This window comes from Corella eumyota, chromosome 3 (assembly GCF_963082875.1).
Source record: "Corella eumyota chromosome 3, kaCorEumy4.1, whole genome shotgun sequence".
Classification (NCBI taxonomy): Eukaryota; Metazoa; Chordata; class Ascidiacea; order Phlebobranchia; family Corellidae; genus Corella; species Corella eumyota.
In genome coordinates this window covers 17,392,057-17,417,909 of record NC_137492.1, presented here as the reverse complement: position 1 = coordinate 17,417,909, position 25,853 = coordinate 17,392,057, and the positions used below count along the sequence as shown (strand labels likewise).

Here is a 25,853-nt window from a genome sequence, read left to right as displayed (position 1 = left end):
TAATGTTTTAAAACTAGGCCAACAATAAAAAAACAGCAATCAGTAACTAATTTACGACTATTTAATAATCAAATTAAATTAGTCAACACATTTAATATATTTTTTGCAAAACATTTATGTTTCAAGTTAATTTAATTACATTTACTTACTGCTTTACTTATCAAGACATTACGTCTTATGCTATATTAGGTAAACATTTTTGGAAATTCCAAAGTTATAACCTAAAAATGAATTCATTTTTTATTCTCCATACTAAGGCATTTTAGTGATTAAACGTTGCGTAAGGTTTTTAGAACAGAATTTCTTTTATTTTTTATTCTTTTGTTCAATAATCGACAAATTCTAAACAAAAAGAAACGCCTGGTAGAATGGGTTATACGTCAACTCAACACAGAGAAAATTACTAAGCCTTACGACTACTTAGCCCTTAACAAACCTAACCAATAAACCCCATATTCTCCTGTTCAATTTATTAACTAAAGCCCAGAGCATTAATTTGCCGCCTGCCTATGATAAAGAATTGACAGTTCACCATACAATTGTATAAACTTTCTTACAAAGTTCATAAAATTTCTTTTATAAATACCACTATATATATATAGAATAACAATACAACATTGTATATATTCTGAATTGTATAGCAAGCAATAAACATACAACAACAATCAATAAGTATAGCAACAACTTTTAGAAAATATAATAATATATATTTTATTTATATCTGTTGGGAATTAATAAGAGTTCACAGCCTACAACATTGGTAACCCAAACCAGCTTTAAATTTTTTCGAACGACGACTACATTTAATTAAATTTATAAAGTTAAGAACTGGCCTTGACGTTTAACTCGCGTATTCGCTTCAAGAAGTTTTTACTTTCAGTTTTGTGCTCAGCAGAGTCTGGATTTATTTGAGTTTCCTCAAGTGACGTCACCAACTTGGAAAGCGCGACTTTCGAGAGCTTAGTTTGTCCACCTTAAGTAAAACAAAAAAATTTAACACAAAAAAAAAACAAACCTGAAACTTTTTGTCCCCGATGACGTCATTTTTATAAGTGACGTCATTGAAATATTTTACCTTCATATAAATCCACCAAAATTTGACTTGCTTTCAACCCAACCTCTCTTATCGCAGAAAACTTCATGTTTACTGTAACAAAAATATGACGTCATCATTTTATGACGTCAATAAAAATATATGTTACCATATCAAAATATACAAACTATGTTTCTTACCTATAGAACCACATAAAGTATCTAATAATACATTCTCTAATTCAGGGCAAAATTGTTGCTCCGCTGCGCCATCTTGCGGTTCTTGTTTTAACGATTTTAAAATGATTTTAATTGCTTCCAATGAAGCAAGTTGCATAGCGAATGTACTACGCGATGCGAAGTCCGACAAGACAGTAAAAATGTCTTTATAGAACTTTACTGATAACAAAAAAGTATAATTTTGTAAATAAAATAATAAAAAATTGGTCAATCATATCTAAATGCATAAAAAACTTAAAAATTATTAGAATAGAAGCTCTTATAAATAAAAAAAAATCAAATTAATAAAATTACATTGTGTTTTTCTATTTTCTGTTGGCCAAGCTTTACAAATAGATTTTAACATAGTTTCTTCGTATTTTAAGGCAAGTGCTTTTTTTTCACTACGTTTCGTGCGGTCTGTGCTGTCTTCATCACTATCTGAATCATTATTTGAATCCTAACAGTGTAAAAATAAAAAAATGTAATCAAAATATTAAATATCAGTCAATGTTCAATAATAACCGGCAGCGTGGTGTAGTGGTTAGAACACTTGGCTTCAACACATGAGGTCTTGGGTTCAATCCCCACTCTTCTCATGCTGTAGCGCCCTTAAGTAAGGCACTATAACAGGATGAACTCCCGCTGAGCCAACACCTTATCCACAGCTTGATTATAGGGCAATTTTAATCTTTAATATTACAAGCTGTCAAAAGCAACTCGAGACTGGGTAAAAGTAACTGTTGTTACTCTATGTTTAGGTAGTCGGCCTTTCCACATCAAGGATAAATAAATACAAAAAATAAATAATATTTTTTTTTATAAAAACTTTAAACTTATTTACCTTAACAAGTAAAGGTCTAACTAGATCCCAATATTGATCAAAATTATCAACTTTATTAGCTTGTAATGTGTTAGCTAATGAAGTGATAGCAACGGTTCTGTATGATGTTTTATCCCTTCTACTTTCTTTAAATAATGCTGAAATAATCTAAATATAAAAATGGTTACTATCTTTGTATAGCTATAAAAAAAATTGTCAAAAAAAAAGTTTTAATATGGTGTATAGGTCAAACCACTTGGCTTCAATACATGAGGTCCTGGGTTCGATTCCCCTGCTCTTATTTCGTAACGCACCTGAGTAAGGTGTCAAAATGGTGTAAACTACTGCTGAGCCAGCACTTGATCAGCAGCATAATTATCGGGCAATTATAATCTATATAATATTCCAAACTGCCACAGGCAACTTGAGACTTAGTCGAAGTAACTAATGTTGCTCTATGTTTAAGTCGCGCAATCAACTTTCACACATCGAGGATAAATAAATATAAAAAAAAAGTATTCAATATTTTTTTTATAATTGAATTAAAAAAAGTATTTACTTGTTCTACTTGTTGCTGGTTGAGTTGCTGATGACAATGTACTGAAATATTACTAATTGCTTCAAGAAGATTTTGTTTCCCTTCCCAAGTTCGACCTTGAAGACCATTTAATAAAACCTAAAAAATTAAAATTTTATTTTAATAAAAATCCAAAAAAATCAAAACAAAATTATTCAAAAAATATTTTTTTATTTAAATAATTTATAAACTTTTTTTAATATTTATTTATTCTTGGTATGGGAAGGTTGACTTTACGACTTAAACATACTGTAACATCAGTTACCCCAACCCAGTTTCAAGTTGCTTTTGGCAGGTTGGGATATTATTAAGTATAATATTATTATTAATTTTATTGAGCAGAAATTCATACCGTTTATAGCGCCTTACTTAAAGGGGCTACAACATGAGAGCAGTGGGAATCAAACCTAGGACCTCATGTAGTAAATGCAAGTGTTCTAACAACTACACAATGCTGCCAATAAATTTAAAAATATTAAAAAAACAAGAATTACTGAAATCAAGTTTTCCAAATGTGGAGGTACAATGGTCCCTGGTCTTTGTTTTTTAGCGACAGTTGACATAGCACTTGCAGCTTGGGCTTTGGCTTTCCAACTTTGAGATTTCAAAGATTGTGAAGATAACTCTATTATTTCACCCAAATACAACTTTACTGCTGTTTCAAAACCTTAAAAAAACATTAAAGTTAGAATTGTGGTGTTAGATATCAATTAGAAATGTGTATGATATTGTAAAATGTTTAAGCTATTCCTTAGCTTGTAATCAGATAATCTCATAACTTGCTAGCTTCAATTTTTACATTTTATAATTTACAGACCAAATATTACAAAATATTATTTTTAAAGTCAAATACCTGGTGTGAATTCGTTCCAAATAGCTTCCCACATTTCTTTAGAATTAAGAGCAAAATTGACATCGTCACCCCTATAAAAAACAGTAATTTTATAAGTAAAAATTTTAACGTTTTTTAAACTCTAAAAGCTTACTGTGTAAGTTCAGAATTCCCAGCTGTCAATGAATTTTGATTTGTTTTGCTGCCATCAAGTGACAGTGGTTCATGCATGCCGTAGAATGCTAGAGGGAGCACCAGAGTTGCATGATTATTAAGAGCATCAGGGCAATGTCTTGCAATAGCATAAACTACACTTGATGAGGCATGTCTAGCATTTTCATCTAAAAAAACATCATTTTAATTTAACAATATACAAACAAAATTTGTATCTTTTTTTGTATATATTTTTATCCTTCATGTGGGAAAGTCGAATGCGTGACTTAAACATAGAGTAACATCAGTTACTCCGACCCAGTCTCGAGATGCCTGTGGCAGTTTGGGATATTATAGATTATAATTGCCCAATAATTATGCTGCTGATTAAGTGCTGGCTCAGCAGGAGCTCATACCGTTTATAGCGCCTTACTCAAGGGTGCTACAGCATGAGAGCAGTGGGAATTGAACCCACGACCTCATGTGGTGTAACAAGTGTTCTTACCACTACACCACGTTCTTAACACTACTGCCGGTATATCTTTCCAAAAGTAGTGTAGTGGTCAAAACACTTGGCTACAGCACATGAGGTCCTGTGTTCAATACCAACTGATTTTATCTGCAATTACTACAATTGGTATGAACTCTTGCTGAGCCCAAAACCAATTGAGACTGGATTGGGGTGAAAAGAGGTAAATAAGAACTCACCATCTTTTTCCAAGTACCACAACCTCATTTTAGTTAAAGTTTTCTCTAATGTAACATCTTTGGCAACTCTAGCAAGATGACCTAACGCTGTCGAGTTTACTTTCCTTACTGCCAATGATCTATCCAATAAACCTAAAAATTAGAAAAATTTTAAATGAAAATTAAAAAACATATTTCAAAAATCATTTTATTATTAACTAAAGACTTTGTCTAAGTACTCATAAATTAGTCTATTAACATCAAGAATAAATAATTAATAAAACCAGCAGCATGATGTAGTGGTCAGAAGACTTGGATTTACTATATAAGCTCCAAAGTTCGACCCCCAAAGGCAACTTAAGACTGGGGGTGCCAAAGGCTACTTGAGACTGGGTCAGAGTAACATACGTCCCCCTATGTTTAGGTCATAAAGTCGACCTTACCAGATCGAGGATAAATAAATATATATACATTTAAAAAGTTAAAAATATTACCAGACACCAGGGCATTGGTAAGCTTTCCAGCATAAGGAGTTAACTGATTTCCATTTGTTGATATTAGGGAAGTTATTATATGAGCACAGCCTGCCTGTTTAATACAATAAATAAAATAAATTAGACAGAACAGTACAGTGTTAGTTTAGACAATATATGTACAGTTACAATATTAAAAAGACACAGAAAAACAGAACTTTACAAGAAAAAAACAACAAAAAATAAAAAAAAATAAAAACATTACAAAAAAACAGCAACAACAAAAAGAAAAAAAAAACAACAACAAATATACCTGTATAAAACAATGAATAAAATAATTTAAATCTGTTAAGACAATAAAAAAATCATAGTGAAAGCACAAAAAAAACATTACAAAAAAACAACAAAAAAAGAACAACAACAAAAACAAAAAATCACTAAAAAAATGATTTTATATAAAAAAACAATAAAAAAGAGGATAAAGATTACCTTTGTGCAGATTCCGACTCCTCTTTTTGTCAGCTCCGCAAGAGCTGGAGCCAGTTCCTTCATGACCTCCTCATCACATTGTTTGCAACATCGGATCGCCGTCTCCATGAGAGGAGAGGACTTGACCGCTTCAGCTCGAATCCAATCCAGCGCATCTTGGGTACCGTGACCACTCCGATTATGAAAATAATTTAATTCCTAAAATGTCAAAATTTTAAATTTTATTTAAATTTTTTTGTTGAAATAAAATATAAAAATATGGTTTTATACTTACAGGTGCCTCTAACCCACTTAGAGCTTCCAATAAAGCGACAACCATTTTTGAGATGCAAGGTTTGATAAGTGGACCACTCACTTTACTTATTTCAACCAATGTAGCTAGACTGTTAAAAAAGAAAAAAAAAGTAAAAAAATTAAAAAATAAAGCATTTAATAAATAGGCTTACATGATTTATCTATAACTTTTTTTTTTGTATATATCTTTATCCTCGATGTGGGAAAGTTGAATGCGCTACTTAAACATAAAGTAACATCAGTTACTCCGACCCAGTCTCGAGTTGTCTGTGGCAGTTTGGGATATTATAGATTATAATTGCCCGATAATGATACTGCTGATTAAGTGCTGGCCTGGCAGCAGTTCGTACCGTTTATAGCGCCTTACTCAAGGGCGCTACAACATGGGATCAATGGGGATTGAACCCACAACCTCATGTGTGGTGTCGTAAGTGTTCTTACCACTACACCACGCTGCCGGCTCAAACTTACAGTAACATTTATAAATTAACTAATATGGCAATACCTAAAACATTGTGAAATCATTTTATTTTTACCTTGTTTTTCTGACATCTATAACCGAACTCATCATTCCATCTTTGAGTAAAATTGATAAAATTTCAGACAAATGTTCCTCATTCGCTCCTCCACCTTGCTCTTTGTCACATAATCTTAAAGTGATCTAAAAAAATACAGATAAAAATACAATTTAAAACTGGCAGCGTAGTGTAGTGGTCAGAACACTTGGCTTCACTATGTGAGGTCCTGGGTTCAATCCCCACTGCTCTAATGCTGTAGCGCCCTTGAGTAAGGCGCTATAAACGGTACAAACTTCTGCTGAGACTTAATGAGCAGCACAATTATTGGGCAATTATAATCTATAATATCCCGAACTGCCAAAGGCATCTCGAAACTGGGTCGGGGTAACTGGTGTTATTCCATGTTTAAGTTGTGAAGTAGAACTCCCACATCAAGGATAAATAAATATAGAAAAAGTATTTTTTGTGTTTTTTTTGAGAATAAGATTTTAAAAATTTACACTGTTATATATTTTGTGAATAGTTTAAAAGTGACATGACCTTGTTTAGAATCTTGCAAGTAGTTTCAGCAGCCTCCCTAACTGACTCTTTAACATCATCCAATAACATAAAAACTATTTTCCATAATGATGGTAAATTCCTTGCTATCAATTCAGCTGATGATTCCTTTGTTTCTGTGGCTCCATCTAAAGTAGAAAAAATAAAAATAACATTATCGTATTTCAGTTAAGTAATGTATGGACAGTGACTTAGGCACTGGGCAATAGCATAAGAGGTCTTGGGTTAGATTCCCATTGCCTTCATATTTTTTTTACATTTATTTATAAAGGTCAACTTCACAACATAAACATAAAGTAACATCAGTTACCCTGACCCAGTCTCGAGTTGCCTTTGACAGTTAGGGATATTATAGATTATAATAAAAAATAAATATATGTTAAATCTATTTTCTATAAAAAATATATGTTAAATCTATAAAAATATGTTAAATCTTTTTTTTAAACCTTTGTTTTCCGCTGTTGTTCTTGGTTTTTTATTGACTCCACTTTTGAGTAGATCGGATAAAGCAAGAAGACTGGATTGTCTGATTCTCCATAATTTGTTTTGCATATTTCTTATAAGGTCTTCAATAATACTTTCCATGTATAAATCAACCTAAAAAAATAAAACAAAATATTTAAAAAAATTTAAAAAAAATATTTTTTATATTAGAATATCTGTAAAATATATATAAAATAAAATATTTTAGTACCAGCGTTTTAAATGTATCATTATTATTACACTTAAAAATTTCATTCTTTATATAACTGATATTATAAAGAGTTGTTGACAGCCTACTTAACCTATTGATTTAAAATTTTTAAACAAGTTTTAGACACATCATTATATATTACTAATCTAGTAATAAATCAGGTTTGAAATGTGGTTATTAACTAGTTTAATGCTTTAAGTTTAGAATAGTAAATGATAAATAGTAGTTTAATAATATAAAGTACTTAATAATATAAAGTAAAAAATTTGGAATTACGCAAAAATTATTATTTTTTTTAATTTAGTAATTTTTAAGTTACTTTTTTTTTAAAACCAATTTTTTAATTTTTTTTTGAATCAAACAATTTAAGTGCACACATTTCCTGTATTGGAATTTGAATTGAAATTTAAATTGGACTGCGGTTTATATCGGTTTAGTTTGGTTTTACAGCTAAGAGGATTTAAAATCAAATTTTTTTTTAAACAGAAAGCTCTTAAAATTGTTACATCCTGGTTCGCTTACTTAAGCAAAAAAAGATTTATTTAGTTTAGATTTTTTTATTTTTTAGAAAGAGTTAGATAAAATATTAGTTTAAAGTACCTAAAAGTTTAAAATAAAGATTTATTTAAATAAAACAGTAATTTAATTAGTTAAAAAAAAGAGTCAGTAATTTTTTTGAACAATTTTATATGAATAATATTTATTTTAAGATAAAAAATAACACAGACATTTTTGAAATTATTAGTTTTTTAAATTCATGTTATTTTACCTCTTTATCAGATGGGGTCAATACATATAATATCAACAATAACAATTATAATATTATTATTATGGGTTAACAATGTGAAAGGGAACACAAGGATTTGTACACATTGTTGCGATGAAATTTACCCCAAGAACGGAACCCCTATTTATTATATGACTAAGGGACCAAAAGGTAATTTAAAAATTTAAAATTATAATTTTATTTTTTTATAAATTTTTTTTAATTTTAAAGGGGATAAAGGTGATACCGGCCCAATTGGGTTACAGGGTTCTAAGGGTGACACGGGCATTGCTGGACCCACAGGCACACAGGGGTTAACTGGACCCAAAGGCGACAAAGGGGAGAGGGGCGAACCTGCCCCATTAACCCCAAGATCAGCTTTCTCAGTAGCTAGAAGTACCCCGTTAATGGGGAATGAAACAACCCCACTACCCGTCACTTTCGACAAGGTTTAAAAAAAATTTTTAAATTTTAAATTTGCAAAACCCAAAAAAAATTAAATTTTATTGTTAATATATTATGAACTTATGTTTATAGCGGAATAATAGTTTTTAGATATTGAAGAAACCTATATGTCATAATTAGGTTAAACTAGTGGATAGCCTGCCCTACATTTAAGAGTTGAATTGTCACAATATGGTAGCAAAGTGCAACAAATATTAGTTCTCTAAAACTTATCATATATATATAGATAATGTTATAGTAGACAAAATTTATAAAAAAAAAATTCCCTAAAATTAACTTATTTTTAATTTTTTTTTTTTAGATATTTGTTAATCTTGGTGATCAGTTTGATATCGAAAAAGGTCGATTTATTTGTGAATACCCGGGTGTTTATAATTTTGCTTACACCGTACAATCTTATCTTAACAAATTTGTAGGAGTGCAACTTATGAAAAACGAAGAAGAACAAGTAAGTTAAGAGTAAAAAAAAGGATTTAAAATTTTTTAATTTTAGTGATTATTTTCATAATTATTAATTTCTTTAAAAAACCATAATTTTTAGATTAAAAATTTATATGATGGTATTTAATTTGATATTGTAAACAAAATAAATATTTTAGCATTTTAAAAATTTTCTTAATTATTAAAAATATTTTAAACCCCAAAAATGATTATTTCAAAATTAATTTTATTTTTTAGGTAATCTTGTATGCTAACACCGTTCCTCGTAGAATAATGCAAAGTCAGACCATTTTATTACAACTCGACAAAGGGGACATCGTGTGGCTTCGACAAGCTAAAGGGTCAAGATTCGCAATTTATGGCAACACTGACATTCAAATTACTTTTAACGGATTTCTTATTTTTCCTGATTTTAATTAAAAAATTGTTTTTTTGCAAAAACTTTTTCAATTTTAATAAAATAAAAATAACAAAAGTTTTTTTTTATTTTTTGAACTTTCTATTTTAAAATTTATTTTTATTTTAAACCTACCATTTTGATTGGTTCGGGCACGACAACGTTCCAAATCGATGTCATGGCTGATCGCACAGAGGGTTGGGGGTCAAAAGTGTATCGATAAAGGCGGGGTACGATCTTGGGTAAATGGGGCTTAAGTTGGTCCCTTGCTGCTACTGCAATACTTCGAAACCCAAATGCCATACCCTAAAAATTTACTTTTTCTTATTTGCAGTAGTAGTCAATAAAATGCTAAACTTCAAATTTTCTGGGCTAAAATCTCATGTTCGATTCTTACTGACAGCAAGTTTTTTTTTTCAATTTAATAATTATCACTAAATTCTATTAACAAATTATAAAACCAGTTAAGTCAAACGCAAATAAATATATTTTAAACCCCTACAAAATGGTAGCACTACAGTAGTTTAAGATAATAAATTTTATTGGTATACACACAATAAATTACATTTACCTTTTTGGTGTTCCACAAAGCATGGTGGTTAGCTAGATGTAAAAATTTGTAAACAAGATCTGGTTGGTTTAGATCTGAAGCCAATGAACATAACTCTTTATAGGTTGTCAATTTCGATCTAAAAGATATTTATTTATTTAAAAAGTCAAAAAAATTGATCAAAAATTTTACTAAAAATCATTTTCCAAATCCTCTTAAAAATTTTTAACTTTGGTACTTACCCATCTGGTGCTTTCCCTAGTTGCACTGACCCCCCTTGAAACAATGAAGTCCCCTCCTCACCCACGATCCTGACTTTGGAGGCGGGTGAAGTAGACTCAGATGACCCAGTTAGTGACCCCACTAACTGATCAACTAGAATCTTCTTTTGCGATTCATCTCCGAGCTCGTAAACTATTCCAAAACCCTTTGATGCTATATCTTGTGTTAAACCTAAAAGAGAATAAAAAAGTGGTTTATTTATCACATATAAATACCACATTTGTAAAATGAACTTTTACCCACATTTGTGAAATGGTCTTTTAAACAACATTCATGATATGAACTTTTAACCACATTTGTAATATGGTCTTTTAACCACATTAGTGATATGGTCTTTTAACCACATTTGTGATATGGTTTTTTAACCACATTTGTAATATGGTCTTTTAACCACATTAGTGATATGGTCTTTTAACCACATTTGTGATATGGTCTTTTAACCACATTTGTGATATAGTCTTTTTATCAATGTTTGTGATATGGTCTTTCAACCAAATAAGTAAAACCAGTATGGTACTTTTAACCACATTTGTGTTATGGTCTTTTTAACCACATTAAAAAAATGGTCTTTTTAACAGCATTTTTTATTAAAATATAGCATGTGTATACCATCTGGTTCTGAAAGCAAAGATGTGAATGATTGCTGAAGATCCATTAAATGGTGTTTTATGGCAGGATGGTTGGTGCACTCTGGTGTTTTTAACATGGTTAGCAACCAGATGCAAGAAGCCTAAAAAAATTAAAAATTAAAAAATTTATAGAAAAACAAATTTATACACACAAGCACAAACTAACAGTCACATACATAATCAAATTACAATAACAATTTTTTAAGACAACAACAAACAAACCTGTCTTCCTGATGGAGTCCTGTGGTTGATATATTCTCCCAAAATTTTACCCAGCAACCATTCCATTTTATCACCCTCCGTCACCCTGGTCTCGCAAGTGGGTATTTCCCTGTCCCACTTGTTATACTGCTCAGGCGAGTTTACTCCGAGTGCGCCACTGCAGAGTGCTGAGCCAACACTGAAGTGAAGTTCTGAGTCTTTAATCTGAGTTGAGTAAATTTTTTTTCTTTAAATTTTTTCTTGAAAATTTTTTTTCTTTAAATTTTTTTTTTCAAAATCAAATAACTTACAGATGAAGTTTGTAGCAGAGCTGTAAGCACAAGTTCGGTGTGTGGAAAACTCGTGGAACCGACGTTCAATCGTCCCAGTGCAACCACTGCTCTCTCACGCACCTTGTGAGCAGTGTTCTCTTTTAATCGACTCACAAGAGCCTTGATCGCATGCAACTTGTTCACTGTTATTTAAAAATTATTAAAAAAATAAATTATTAAAATAAAAAAAAATATTAAAAAAATGTAGAAAAAAAATTAAAACTTATTTACAAAGAAAATTAGGACCCAATTAAGTAAAACATAACACAAAAACATTTTTTTATTTCTAAAAAACATAATCTAAATTGTTTAAAAACTTACATGCTGTTAGGTCAACTATTTCTTTTTTCTCCTTATTTTCATCCAAAGTTTTAGTTTCGATTCCATCTGGAATGGGGAGGTTTATTTTACGAGATATTTCCCCGATCGCAAAACAAGCAGATCCACATAAGGTTTGATCTTTTTCCTCTTCCGCTAATTTTACTAAAAAATTTTAAAAAAATTTAAATTAGGTTTTAAATATATATATATATTTTTTGTATATCTTTATCCTTATGTGGGAAGGTCAAATGCGTGACCTAAAAATAGAGTAACATCAGTTACTCCGACCCAGTCTCGAGTTCCCTTAAGCAGTTAGGGATATTATAGATTATAATTGCCCAAAAATTTTAAGCTGCTAATTAAGTGCTGGCTCAGTGGGTGTTTATGCCATTTATAACGCCTTACTCAGGGGACCTACAGCATGAGATCACTGGGGATTGAACCCAGATTCTTACATAGTGTAGGAAGTGTTCTGACCACTACACCACGCTGCTAGTCATACATACGTACTCTTATTCCCATAACAAAAACAGTTATAAAACACCTATAATTTTTAATAAAAAAAGCAAATAAACCCAAGAAAAGAAGATATTATAAAAATAAAAACACTTAAAAAATAATTTGTTTATTAAAAAGTTCAGTACACTAGTCCAAAAATTGCAAAATAAAAAAATATCGAATTTACCTAATTGTGTTAACACTTGTGCTACAGAATGGTTGTTATTCTGGTTGGTTTCCATTAAATTATCACAATCCATTTTCAACCAATCCCCAACTACGTGTCCAAGAAGTAAAATGTAACCATGTTGAATTTCAAATTTCTAAAAAAAAAAAAAATACAAAATAAAAAAAAAATTCAAAAAAATATTTTTTTAGAATTTAATTTTGTTCAATTTTTTTCCTACTTAAAATTTTAAAATTTAAAACATAATATTTACTAAAATAAACAAAAGAAAAACATAATAATAATAAAATACTGTTTTATTTAAAAGCCTATGTTTAAATCGTGTTAATCATCTAAGTTGGCAGGAAATAGTGATTTTTATACTCAAGATACTTACATCCTGTCCTACTCTAAACTAACAACATGAATTGGTTATAACACCCTGTATCTAAGAAAAAAGATTTTTTTAGAAAAAAGTTTTTTTTTAGAAAAAAAAATTTGACCTTTTTTTTCAGGTTTTCCAACAGTTCATTTACTAGTTCAGCGTATTTGTTAAAAGTTGGTGAATTCCGGCTTATTACAATAGCATATAATTCAGCTCCGAATTGGCGAATCTAAAAAAAAACAAAATGTTTAGTAAAATTAATATTTATGAAGAAATTTTAACTTTAGCAATCAATTTAAAGTGAAAAAAATTTAATAAGTATGGAATTTTTTAATAAATGTTTTTACAATACTAATCAATTTAAAGTGTAATTCCTTTATTGCCCTGAAAATTAGATTTTAATAAATAAACACTTTTCATTTGACCTAATATTTTACAAATAGGATTAATTTGATTCTGTCAGATTGACAAGTTGATGATTAATATAAATAACAGTCCAGTTGGAATAGAACTACTTTTTTATATAAGCCTAAATATAATTCTAAAATGAAAAATTAATATTTAAAAAAAAAGATAATATTTTTTTTTTTTTGCAGAAAAATGTTGTATGAAAATAATAAATATTTTGAGCAAAATATAATTCTATCTGTTCTTAGTTTTCTATTTTTTTATTTTGTTTCAAGAAATCTTATTTCAAAGATCAGCCAAAAATTTACAGTTTACAAAAATCTTAACAGAGAAAATCAAATTCAATGGATAGACAGGTAAAAAATATATTTTAATAAATTTTATTATATTTTATTTTGTAATAATATGTTTATGAACAAATTTAAAAAAGTAATTTTCCAAAAAAATATAATTTTTTTTTAATATTTTACTATAACTTAATTTAAACTTGCTTATTTTTAAAATATCATAAACACCTATTAAAACATAATTTGTTTATAGAACAAATTCTAGTGTTCATGCCATTCTAGTGATAATATTCGGTTGTACATCTTTATATATTGATGATATTGGCTACAACAACCCAATGTGGTAAAAACTTTATTAATTTATTTCTTAATTTCCGGCATCGTGGTGTAGTGGTAAAAACATTTGCTACACCACACTGGGGTTGTGGGTTCAATCCCCACTGACCTCATGCTGTATTGCTCTTGAGTGAGGTGCTATAAACGGTATAAACTCCTGCTGAGCCAGCACTTAATCAGCAGTATAATTTTTGGGCAATTATAACCTATAATACAAACTGCTACAGGCAACTCGAGACTGGGTTGGAGTAACTGATGTTACTCTATGTTTAGGTCGCGCATTCGACTTTCCGACATCGAGGATAAAGATAAATACAAAAATTTAAGTTATTAGTTATGGCAAAATACAATAAATAAAAGAAGCATAAATTTAAATTGATTTCTAGGGGGCAACATTGGATAACTTCACTTTGCCTTTGCATTACAGTTGGATATGCTATATATGGTAAATAAGGCACTTATGATAATAGAGTGCATAAAAAATCCCATTTTTGGTTTAAGTAAAATAAAATAACTTATATATTTAATTTTAGACTTGGCCTTTCTACTTTTTGTAATTGGGGCAAAAAAAGAAGATTATGGAATTATTATTCATCATATTTGTATGATATTGGGTACAGGAGGATGTGCTGTAAGTATTTGATATTTTTAAATTTAAAAATAAAATGGACTATTTGAACTTACAAATTAATGACATTAATATATTAAATTTTATGTTTGACAATTTAGATATTTGGAACTTTATGGCATTTATGGATTTACAGAAGTTTAGGGGAATTATCAACTCCATTCTTAAACATAAGGTATATAAATTTACCTAAAATAAATTAAATATAGTAGTGTATGGCCTAATAACAAAACATTGGGCATTAGGTGCCAAGTTTGATCCACACTGCTGCCACATAACAGTCTATGAGTAGGCACTATTAGGTTTTACTTTAAAAACCCGACAATGTTAAACCGGCAGCGTGGTGTTGTGGTAAAAACACTTGCTACACCATACATGAGATCATGGGTTCAATCTTCACTGCTCTCATGCTGTAGCGCCCTTAAGTAAGGCGATATAAACGGTATGTACTCCTGCTGAGCCAGCACTTAATCAGCAGTATAATTATCAGGCAATTATAATCTATAATATCCCAAACTGCCACAGGCAACTCGAGACTGGGTCGAAGTAACTGATGTTACTCTATGTTTAAGTCGCACATTCGACTTTCCCACATCGAGGATAAAGATATATACAACAAAAAACAAAAATTGTCAGCATAGCTGATAGGCAAGCTTTTTTAACAAATTATTATCATATAAGATCTAGTGTGTGGTTGTTAGTTTAACAAAAAAAGTTTTTTTTCTAGATTAAAACTTCAAATGATTGGAAAAAAACATTCAAAATTAGCATTTTACAATAATCTTATGTTTGCATTTTCATTTTTCTTGTCTCGAATACTGGCTTTACCTTACGTTTATTTATTATACTATCAATATTGGGGCACAAAGGAAATGCTTAGGTATGTAAAATATTATAATTTCAAAAAAAAAAATTACAAATTTCGATTTTTAAATATTTGTTTTAAAAATAATTTAATATTTAAAAAAAAAATAATTTAATTTTTTTTAGTGTTGGATTTTACAAGTGGTCATTTCTGTTTTTGATCTTTATGGATGTTTTAAATGTTTATTGGTTCTACCTCATATTACGTGGATTCTACAAGGCCATTTTTGTCAAAAAACTTTTCAAAAAATCTGACTAACAATTGTAAATTTTTTTTTCTTTAAAATTTCTTACAAAAAATATTGTTTTTGAATTGCCTTTTTTTAGACTAGACAAGATGTGCTTCAGTAAATTTCTTACTACGTTTAAATTTCAATCGTTTTGACTCAATTGTTTATCAAGTACCCATTGTCAAAAACTAGAGCAAATATGTAAATTCTTATCGCGAATTCAATGTTAGTGTTTTGTTCAGTAAAGTCAATCAAAAATTTAGGTTTCAATGCAATTTATATTAAGCATATGTTATTTATTAAAAACATGAAATAAATATTTAAGATATAATATTATTTGTTTACTATATTCGTCTGTTATTAATAAACATTCTAAAGACAATAATATCTGTTGTCATATAAACAGGAAATAAAAAAGCCTTATTGAGCAACTGTGTCCTAACAATATGGCAAATTTTCATGAATTATATATAAATTTGAATGATATCAATAACTACAAAGCAGTAATAAAGTATAGAGGTCCTGTTAGACTTATTTACAAACCAGAATTTAGATAAAAAAGATAAATTTGTTTAAACTTAAACTAGCTGTTATATTACTACATAGTTTAGAGATAAAATGAATAAAACAACTTTAATTATGATATATTAATATTCACAAAATTTAAACAAAAATTGATTTAAATAAGGCAGAAATATTTTATATGTGATTTTTAAATAGTGTAATGAAGTATTTTTGAGTTTAGAAATATGGCCAATAACATATACTTGATGGAAAATGTAATTTCAACTTGTTTTAGTTATGTTCTATTTTATTACATTATAAGAAAATGTATTCATAAAATTTCGGGGAAGTTTTCAGTTTATCAAAAACTGAGCGAAAAGAATCAAATAGAATGGATAGATAGGTTTGTAATAAAATTTAATCACTTTTTAATAAAGCTACTATTAAACTTTGAATGTAAACAACCTATTTAAATATTTGATATAGAAATATTAATTGTTTTTATTTTTAGGTTTAATTCTTCAACCCATGCAGTAATATGTGTAACATTGGCAATCATATGTTTAAAGATAGACCACATAGGATATAATAATCCAATTTGGTAATCCATATTTTAATTCTTTAAAAAGTGTAGTTTTATATAAATATATATTCTTTTATATAAATATATATTTTTTTTATATAAATATATATATTTTATATAAATATATATATTTTTATATAAATATATATTTTTTATATATTCTCTGAATAAATATATCTTCGTTTTATTATATTTTTATAATTTTTTACCAAAAAGTTAATAAACTTTGCAAAGACTGTAAAATTAAATATTTTGTATAATTTTAAAGGGGGGAGCACTGGTTAACTGGAATTAGTGTTTCTATAAGTACAGGTTATTGTACAGCTGGTATGTATATATGTTTTTTTTTAATATATTTGTTTTTATCCTTAAAGTGGTAAGATCGACTTCACAACCTAAACATAAAGTAACAACTGCTACCCTGACCCAGTCTCAAATTGTTTTTGGCAGTTTGGGATATTATAGATTATAATTGCCCAATAAGTAAGCTGCTGATTAAGTGCTAGTTTAGCAGGAGATTATACCATTTATAGTGCCTTACTCAAGTGCGCTACAGCATGAGCAGTTGGGATCAAACCCACAACCTCATGCAGTGTATCAAGTGTTCTGATTCCTACACTACGCTGCCGATATAAAATTTACATAAAAAGATTACCTTAGCCAAAAGTATTTATTTTTTCACAAGTAATTTAAAAACTTTCTTTAAAATTTTTATAAATTTACTAGTTTTGTTTTTTTATTCAGACTTAGCCTTTTTGCTAACTGTAATTGGAGTAAAAAAGGAAGATTATGGAATAGTTGTTCATCATATTTGTATGATATTAGGTACAGGAGGATGTGCTGTAAGTATTTTATTATTGTAATTCGAAATTAATAATAACTGAATAATTTTTATAATTATTTTAGTTTTTCGGTTGTTTGTGGCTACCATGGGCAATCAGAAGTCTAGCTGAATTTTCAACTCCATTTTTAAACTTAAGGTCAGATACAAAATAGACATAAAATATTGGTAGAAAAAAATTTAAGTTTTTTTTTTAACTTTTTAAATTTTAGAGTGATTTTTAACATGATCGGCAAAAAAGATTCAAATCTAGCATTCTACAACAACCTTATGTTCGCATTCGCATTTTTTCTGTGTAGAATAGCAACAATGCCATTTGCATATATTCTTTTTTATAGTTATTGGGATACAGATGACATTGCAAGGTAAAATAATAGACAAAATTTTTTCATTTTTTAATGTAAACTGCCATGTAAACTGGCTAATGGTGATTGTAAAGAATTCGGGTATTTTCAAAGTGGTCTTTGCAAGTTTTAAATATTACCAACTAAATAAATGCCTTATCATTAAGAAGCTGTAACCCAGACTTAGTTGGTATTAAGTTTTATCATGAAAGCAGTGAAGATCAAACCCTAGACTTTAATTATTAAGCTACATTAAAAATGCACCAAGAATTGAACTTCAGACCTTATCTGTTATGCTTAATCATAAAAGCAGTAGGGATCGAACCCTTGATCTAATCTGGAAAATGCCAGATTTTTATCATTATCAAAGTTGCCATAATTAATAACTTAAATTTTTGTATATATCTTTATCCTCGATGTGGAAAAGTCGAATCCGCGGCGTAAACATAGAGTAACATCAGTTACCCGACCCAGTCTCGAGTTGGCTATGGCAGTTTGAGATATTATAGATTATAATTGCCCTGTAATTATACTGCTGATTAAGTGCTGGCTCAGCAGGAGTTCATACCGTTTATAGCGCCTTACGCAAGGGCGCTACAGCATGAGATCAGTGGGGATTGAACCCACGACCTTATGTGTGGTGTAGCAAGTGTTCTTACCACTACACCACACTGCCGGTTGACTAACAACATTAGATTCATAGCCTGATTTAAAAAATATTTACGAATTTTATATTTTTTGCAGAATGGGAATTTTCAAGTGGTGTTTTTTAATGTTAATGGTTATGGATGTTTTAAACGTCTACTGGTTTTTTCTTATTATGCGTGGATTTTATCGAGTGTTTTTCATGAAAAAAAAGGTATAAAAAATGTTTTAAAATTCACATACTAATGTGTGTTATTGTTTATGCAATTTGCTTGAAATTACTTATATTTTTATACCGCTGTCAATGTTTAAAAATTTATATTGCAATAAATAGTTTAATATTATGCAGCATAACTATAGTCATTTTTCGATAATAAAAAATTAAAATAAAAAGGCTAACCTCATAACCTTATTACAGTACCGTCAGCGTGGTGTAGTGGTAAGAACACTTGCTACACCACACATGAGGTCGTGGGTTCAATTCCCACTGAACTCATGCTGTAGCGCCCCCTTATAAACGGTATGAACTCCTGCTGAGCCAGCACTTAATCAGCAGTATAATTATCAGGCAATTATAATCTATAATATCCCAAACTGCTAAAGGCAACTCAAGACTGGGTCGGAGTAACAGTTGTTACTCTATGTTTACGTCGCACATTCGACTTTCCCACATCAAGGATAAAGATATATATACAAAAAAAAAAAAGTAAAATTAAAACAAATAAAGTCAGCTTACCATATCCTTATTATGTTTGCATAAGCTTTTAATCCATTCAATCCTAGCTGAAGTATTAGATTGTGGTTGGTCGTGGTCACTTGCAGCAGTTTGCGGTGTAGATATTAGTCTTCCAATAGAGATATGCTTAGGACATGCTGCTATTGCTTCAAGAAGCATAAATACTCCGTCAGCATCTGTTGTGTAGCAAAAATTTATATATAAAAACAGCTAAAATATACCAAAAAAAAACAATTATAGCATTTTAGGCACTACTGCATAGGTCTTAGGTTCGATTCCCACAACTGCTTTGAAGTAACCTAAACTAGATCTTGTGTAAAATTTAATTTTACATTATTTTTATATATATATATAACTTGATTAATTTATTATATATTGTAACAAATATTCATCATTATTTACCTGATACAAGTTTAAGATATTGCATTAAAAGATCAACATATAAGTTTAATATTTCAACAAACTCTGCTTCATTTGTTGAAATTTCTTTTCTGCATAAAAAAAATAAAAAACAAAAATTACAATACACTTATTAAATATTATACACATGAGGCCGTGGGTTTAATCCCTACTGATCTCATGCTGTAGCACCCTTGAGTAAGATGCTATCAACTCCTGCTGAGCCAGCACTTAATCAGCAGTATAATTATCGGGCAATTATAATCTATAATAACCCAAACTGCAACAGGCAACTCGAGACTGGGTCGGAGTAACTGATGTTACTCTATGTTTAAGTCGCGCATTCAACTTTCCCACATCGAGGATAAAGATATATACAAAAAAAAATATAAATTTAGGTAATTTAAAAAAAGCAAATTTTTTGTTATATTAACCTTATATATTTAACTACATCTGATATTTCTCTTTCATTATTAGTTTCATCTTCGCTCTCAATACTATTTGCTTCATTACTCAAACACTTTCTCAAATAAGTAAAAATCAAATGAAAAGTTAGAGGTGAAAAAGAAATAGATTGGGTTCCGATAACATGGCCTTTAGACGAGTTTAACCGAGCTTCTGCCTGCAAGTTTTTAATTTAAAAAAAAAAAAAAAAAAAATTTTTTAATTATTTTAAAAATTTTTTTCCAATTACAAATTTAAATATAGATAATACCTGTAAGTAAATGTATTTTAACATAGATTTAAATGAAGGTAGCTCATTGCTATGGCTTGGCTCTGAACTGAATAATTCTCTGTTTGTTTTCCCAAATAGATGACGCTGTGCTTCAGATGATACTTCAACATTACCTCAAACAAAAAAAAGTATTTTAATATTTTTATTTTTTTTATCTTTATCCTTGATCGGAAACTGTTACCCTGATCCAGTCTCGAGTTGCCCGTGGCAGTCTGAGATATTATAGATTATATTTGCCCGATAACTATGCTGCTGATTAAGTGCTGGCTCAGCAGGGGTTCATCTTGTTATAGCGCCTTACTCAGGGGTGCTACAGCATGTGATCAGTGGGGATTGATCCTACAACCCCATGTGATGTATCAAGTGTTCTTACCACTACACCATGCTGCCGGTTTTATTATTTTAACCTCAATATGAAAAGACATTGCTGCTTAAGTATAGGGTAACAATTTTATAAACTTACTGTCACCAGATGCAAGTAATAGTTGATATCTTGAAATAACATGAGTTGGTGGAAAAATTGCTGCATATCTAACTCCAGCCAGCTTCAAGTAATGGTCAGATGCTAAAATTTAAATCAAAAAATTGTAAAATTTTATAACAAAAAAATGTTAACAAAAAAAAAATATTTTATGTGTTATTTTTTAGATACCTGCAATACTGTTACTAATTAGGACTTCAATGACATTTATGTTATTTTCTTTGTAAGAATTTGCCATCATTGACAGAGCATTTTGAATTGACATTTTTATTTCTATCGATGTCTCCTAAAAAGTACAATATAAATTATAAAATTAAGATGAGATTAAACACTTCCCAAAAAAAATGATTGGCAGTGTTGTGGTTAGAACACTTGGCTTTATTATTAATTATTTTTTTGTACATATCTTTATCCTCGATGTGTGAAAGTCGAATGCTTAAACATAGAGTAACATCAGTTACTCCGACCCAGTCTCGAGTTGCCTGTGGCAGTCTTGGATATTATAGATTATAATTGCCCGATAATTATACTGCTGATTAATTGCTGGCTCAGTAGGAGTTTGTACCGTTTATAGCCCCTTACTTAAGAGCGCTACAGCATGAGATCAGTGGGAATTGAACCCACGACCTCATGGTGGTGTAGCAAGTGTTCTTACCTCTACACCCACCACGCTGCCGATGTTTTTATTGAGCAATTTAATTAAATATCCCAAACTGCCAAAAGTAACTCAAGACTAGGTTGGGGTAACTTATGCTACTCTATGTTACGGTTCTGAAGTCGACCCCTCTCTTTGAAAATGAATAATGAAAAACATTTTACGTTTTTTAAAGCTTGAAAAAAGTCATCCAAAATTTGAAATTTCGTCGCAAAAAATTGTGGCATTTTTTGAGCCAACTTTCCAACTCCGACAAAAGCTAGACTTCGTGCTTTCTCGTTAACTTCTTTGTTCTTGATTGTCTTAAGTAAAGCATCAAGTAAAAGTTGACCTTGTTTTTGTAATTTTGACTCACTAGAACTAAAAAAAAAAACAATAACGAAATTATTTGATATTAATTTTTAAAACAAAAAATAAAAACATTTTTTGAAAAATCGCAATTTAAAAAAAAATTAAACAATTTTAAATAACAAACTTACAAATATACCTAAAAATAAATAAAATTAGTTCTAATAAAAAACCTAACTGTTCAAATATGTGATGAATAAATTGAATTGTTAGGACAGTGAGTTTAGCGCTCTCTGGTGGAAATAATCCTCCGTAACTAACTTGAATCGATTGTGGAATTGTTTCCGCTGCTTTTTTAGACCTCATTAAATTAACCAACAGTTTCAGCTTCATTCTAAAAAATATTATTGTATTAATTCCAACCTAAAAATGTGGTAACTAAAATTACCACAGCCTAGTCTACTGTTATGATAATGCTATAGCTTATTTATTAAATGAGTTTTGAGTATGGCAGTGGTAGGAATTTTTATTTATAGCTTGTTTTTAAGCAAACCTTATATTTGCTGGTTCTCTTTTCTCATCTGGCGGAATATTTTTTCTTGTTAAAGTTGCCGCCTGTCCGAGGTAGATTTTAAATAATTGTGTCACAACTATGTCATTATCCCAATCTATCACGCTAAGATCAAAAAAAAATTCAGTATTTATATATTTTTTTAAAAAATTCAAAAATACTAAAAAAAAAAAATTTAAACACTCACGAAAGTTGTTTTCTGAGTTCAAGGTCGGCATTAGTGGCAACTGAATATCTGCTATCACTTGCCGCTACCACTAGATGACATGCTATCATGTTGGGCTCAAATAAATCGGCTTTAATAAAATTAATAATCGACACCTAAAATGTAAAAAAATATTTTCAACAAGAAATAATAATAAAAAGGGTTTAGTGACTTTGTCATAACAATGTATTGAAATTTATATTTTTTTCTCACCTTGATGTGAAAAGGTCGACTTTAGGACACAACCATGTAGTAACAACATTTACCCCACCCATAGGTAGCCTTTGGCAGTTAGGATATTATTTTTTTTTTGTATATATCTTTATCCTTGATGTGGAAAAGTCGAATGCGCGACCTAGACATAGAGTAACATCAGTTACTCCAACCCAGTCTCGAGTTGCCTGTGGCAGTTTGGGATATTATAGATTATAATTGCCTGATAATTATACTGCTGATTAAGTGCTGGCTCAGCAGGAGTTCATACCGTTTATAGCGCCTTACTTAAGGGCACTACAGCATGAGATCATTGGGGATTGAACCCACGACCTCATGTGTGGTGTAACAAGTGTTCTTACCACTACATCACGCTGCCGCTTATAATTGAATTAAAATTGCCCGATAATTACCCCGCTAATAAAGTGCTGATATAGCAGGAGTTACTGTTTATAGCTCCTTACTCAAAAAAGGCTGCAGCATAAGAGCACTGGGGATCAAACCCAACCTTATGTAGTAAAGTGTTCTGACAACTACATCAAGCTGTCAGTTCATTGGTAACAAAAACTTTTTTTTTAAATTTTACCTTTAGCTTTTCCACAAATTCGAGGGACCAGGGTTCAGTGTTAATATCACCGACAATTCTCTTCACAGCATTTCTACTTAACCCCGCTGGTACACTGGGTGCTGGTGGTGCCGAGTTAGTTGGGGCAGTTGAAGGTCTACCAGAACTTGTTGCTACATTGCTCAGTGTAGCACTATAGAAAGGTCATTTAAAAAAATATAATTTTATTTTTAAAATAACAAAATAATACATGACTTAAATAAAAAAAATAAATTTAAATGTTAATACTACAAATATATTTATTTTAATGAAAAAAAAAATTATTTAATAAATAAATAGACCTAATAATTTGTTAAAAATCATTACTTTTTATTACCTGTATGGCATTATCATAATATCCAAACAAAAATCAAGCAACACAGAAGTTGAATCAGGATTTAAATGAAATTTGAACAAGTTTTTATTTGCTTCAACAGATTGGTTAAGTTGAAATAAAGGAAATGTTGAAACTAAAATCCTTAGGATAATGTCTTGTTGGGTTTTTGGTTTACCCTAAAATATATATTTTTTGTATATATCGTTATCCTTGATGTGTGAAAGTCGAATGCGTGACTTAAACATAGAGTAACATCATTTACTTAGACCCAGTCTTGAGTTGCCTGTGGCAGTTTGGGTTATTATAGATTATAATTGCCCGATTATTATGCTGCTGATTAATTGCTGGCTCAACAGGAGTTTATACTGTTTATAACACCTTACTCAAGGGCGCTACAGCATGAGATCAGTGGGGATTAAACCCACGACCTCATGCGTGGGGTAGCAAGTGTTCTTACCACTACACCACGCTGCCAGTCAAAATATAAAACATAATACAAATAATTAAAAATTATTAAATATATACTGTAGTTAATTTTAAAAAAAAGTTTATAATTGTTGAATAACACTTTAGGCTATCAATTTAGTAAACATGTTACAATTTGTAAATTTATATTATTATATTATTAAATAAATATAGAATAACACAAATAAAACCAACATTTAAAGATGAAAACAATGTTGGGGCAAATTTCATTTTATCTTCATCTGATAACCTTGGATACCCAGTTTTGATATAAATTGTTGTAAAATTCTAAAAAAAAATACAAGAACAAAATTAAAAAGTCTTCATAACAAGTTTAGAAAAGCCTACTTAACAGTGTGAAAAAAATAATAAAAAGTTTTTTTTGGAGAAATTTTTTTAATAAAATTACTTACTGTTATAAAGCCAGAGTGATTAGAATTGTTAAACTGAGTGATAAGTTTTTCTACTGGTAGTTGAACATTTTCTCGAAATTTTAACCTCTTGTTTATGTGAGCCAATAACTCCATTACCTTTAATAATAAAACTTATTAATTTGCTTCAATAAATAAATCTTATTAAATTTTTACATTTTTTATTTTCGATTTTTTTTTTTGTATATATTTTTTTGTATATATCTTTATCCTCGATGTGGGAAAGTCAAATGCGCGACTTAAACATAAAGTAACATCATTTACTCCGACCCAGTCTTGAGTTGCCTTTGGCAGTTTGGGATATTATAGATTATAATTGCCTAATAATTATGCTGCTAATCAAGTGCTGGCTACGCAGGAGTTCGTACCGTTTATAGCGCCTTACTCAAGGGCGCTACAGCATGAAATCAGTGGGGATTAAACCAACAACCTTATGTGTGGTGTAGCAAGTGTTCTTACCACTACACCATGCTGCCGGTATATTTATATAACCTTTTACCTTTGTTCGAACAGTTTTATCACTGCTTGAAAGTTTTGATAAAATTGGAACTAAATATTTCCCAATAATACTTTCCAACTTTTCATCAGTTTCTGCTAACCCAAGACTAAGAAAAACCCGTTCCAATTGTTCTAAACATAAAAACATAAAAATTCATAATATTTTTTTTTGTATATAAGTTTATCCTCGATGTGGGATAGTCGAATGCACGACTTAAACATAGAGTAACAACTGTTACTCCGACCCAGTTTGAGTTGCCTTCAGCAGTTTGAGATATTATAGATTATAATTGCCCAATAATGCTGATTAAGTGCTGGCACAGCAGGAGTTCATACCATTTATCTGTTTATAGAACCTTACTCAAGATACTGTAATAACACAAGTATATCATCTGACTATTTAAGTAAAATTAGACAATATTGTTAAATAAACCATAAATACAGTTTTTAATTTTTATAACAAAATTTACCATTTTCGGAAATAGGATTTGCCATTTCTAACTACAGAATGGAACACCAGCAGACCAGAGATTCTGAAGTTCCGCCTCTTTTCTTGTCTTTCTTCTGTTCTTTGTATACAAATATATAAATTTAACTGCTGGTTTTTTATCTAATATTTGATTGCGTTTTTATTAAAAAGCGTTGTGTTTATTTCTGATAGTTCTAGAATATAAACACGTGCGATTTATTTTCATTTTTCAGACGACCAACTATGACAAGCAAAATTTGAGTTTTGAAATTAACCACCCGTAAAACAATGACAAAGCTATTTTAATTCAAAA

General features: G+C 29.8%; 3 protein-coding genes across 4 annotated transcripts; 2 read left to right on the top strand and 1 right to left on the bottom strand.

Moving 5' to 3' along the window:
• Window positions 1-628: 628 nt before the first annotated feature.
• On the bottom strand, window positions 629-25,741 carry LOC145746132 (proteasome adapter and scaffold protein ECM29-like). Of its 2 annotated transcripts, XM_082564323.1 has the most exons (41): window positions 25,542-25,741; window positions 25,073-25,203; window positions 24,556-24,672; window positions 24,338-24,430; window positions 23,678-23,853; window positions 23,323-23,494; window positions 22,506-22,639; window positions 22,301-22,423; window positions 21,986-22,141; window positions 21,624-21,819; window positions 20,976-21,090; window positions 20,787-20,888; window positions 20,303-20,436; window positions 20,022-20,209; window positions 19,591-19,679; window positions 19,189-19,364; window positions 12,901-13,011; window positions 12,419-12,554; window positions 11,734-11,895; window positions 11,392-11,555; window positions 11,102-11,305; window positions 10,860-10,980; window positions 10,211-10,421; window positions 9,990-10,107; window positions 9,554-9,724; window positions 7,102-7,252; window positions 6,638-6,783; window positions 6,116-6,240; window positions 5,560-5,668; window positions 5,286-5,483; window positions 4,818-4,911; window positions 4,345-4,476; window positions 3,638-3,824; window positions 3,505-3,575; window positions 3,146-3,318; window positions 2,634-2,750; window positions 2,096-2,242; window positions 1,567-1,711; window positions 1,234-1,431; window positions 1,076-1,147; window positions 629-973 (listed from the first exon to the last, which is right to left on the bottom strand). In XM_082564323.1, exons 1-41 carry the CDS (start codon window positions 25,564-25,566, stop codon window positions 822-824), a joined length of 5,742 nt encoding a protein of 1,913 aa, XP_082420449.1. In that variant the 5' UTR covers window positions 25,567-25,741; the 3' UTR covers window positions 629-821. The 2 variants fall into 2 exon arrangements, with proteins under 2 accessions (XP_082420449.1, XP_082420450.1); XM_082564324.1 differs by lacking the exon at window positions 9,554-9,724.
• Window positions 8,130-9,441, top strand: LOC145745761 (complement C1q tumor necrosis factor-related protein 4-like). The gene is made up of 4 exons (XM_082563917.1): window positions 8,130-8,286; window positions 8,347-8,564; window positions 8,882-9,028; window positions 9,259-9,441. Exons 1-4 carry the CDS (start codon window positions 8,130-8,132, stop codon window positions 9,439-9,441), a joined length of 705 nt encoding a protein of 234 aa, XP_082420043.1.
• Window positions 16,285-18,965, top strand: LOC145746134 (TLC domain-containing protein 4-A-like). Its single transcript, XM_082564326.1, has 7 exons — window positions 16,285-16,442; window positions 16,551-16,640; window positions 16,891-16,949; window positions 17,367-17,464; window positions 17,529-17,602; window positions 17,676-17,828; window positions 18,552-18,965. The coding sequence occupies exons 1-7, from the start codon at window positions 16,285-16,287 to the stop codon at window positions 18,670-18,672; spliced, it is 753 nt and encodes a 250-aa protein (XP_082420452.1). The 3' UTR covers window positions 18,673-18,965.
• Window positions 25,742-25,853: the final 112 nt, after the last annotated feature.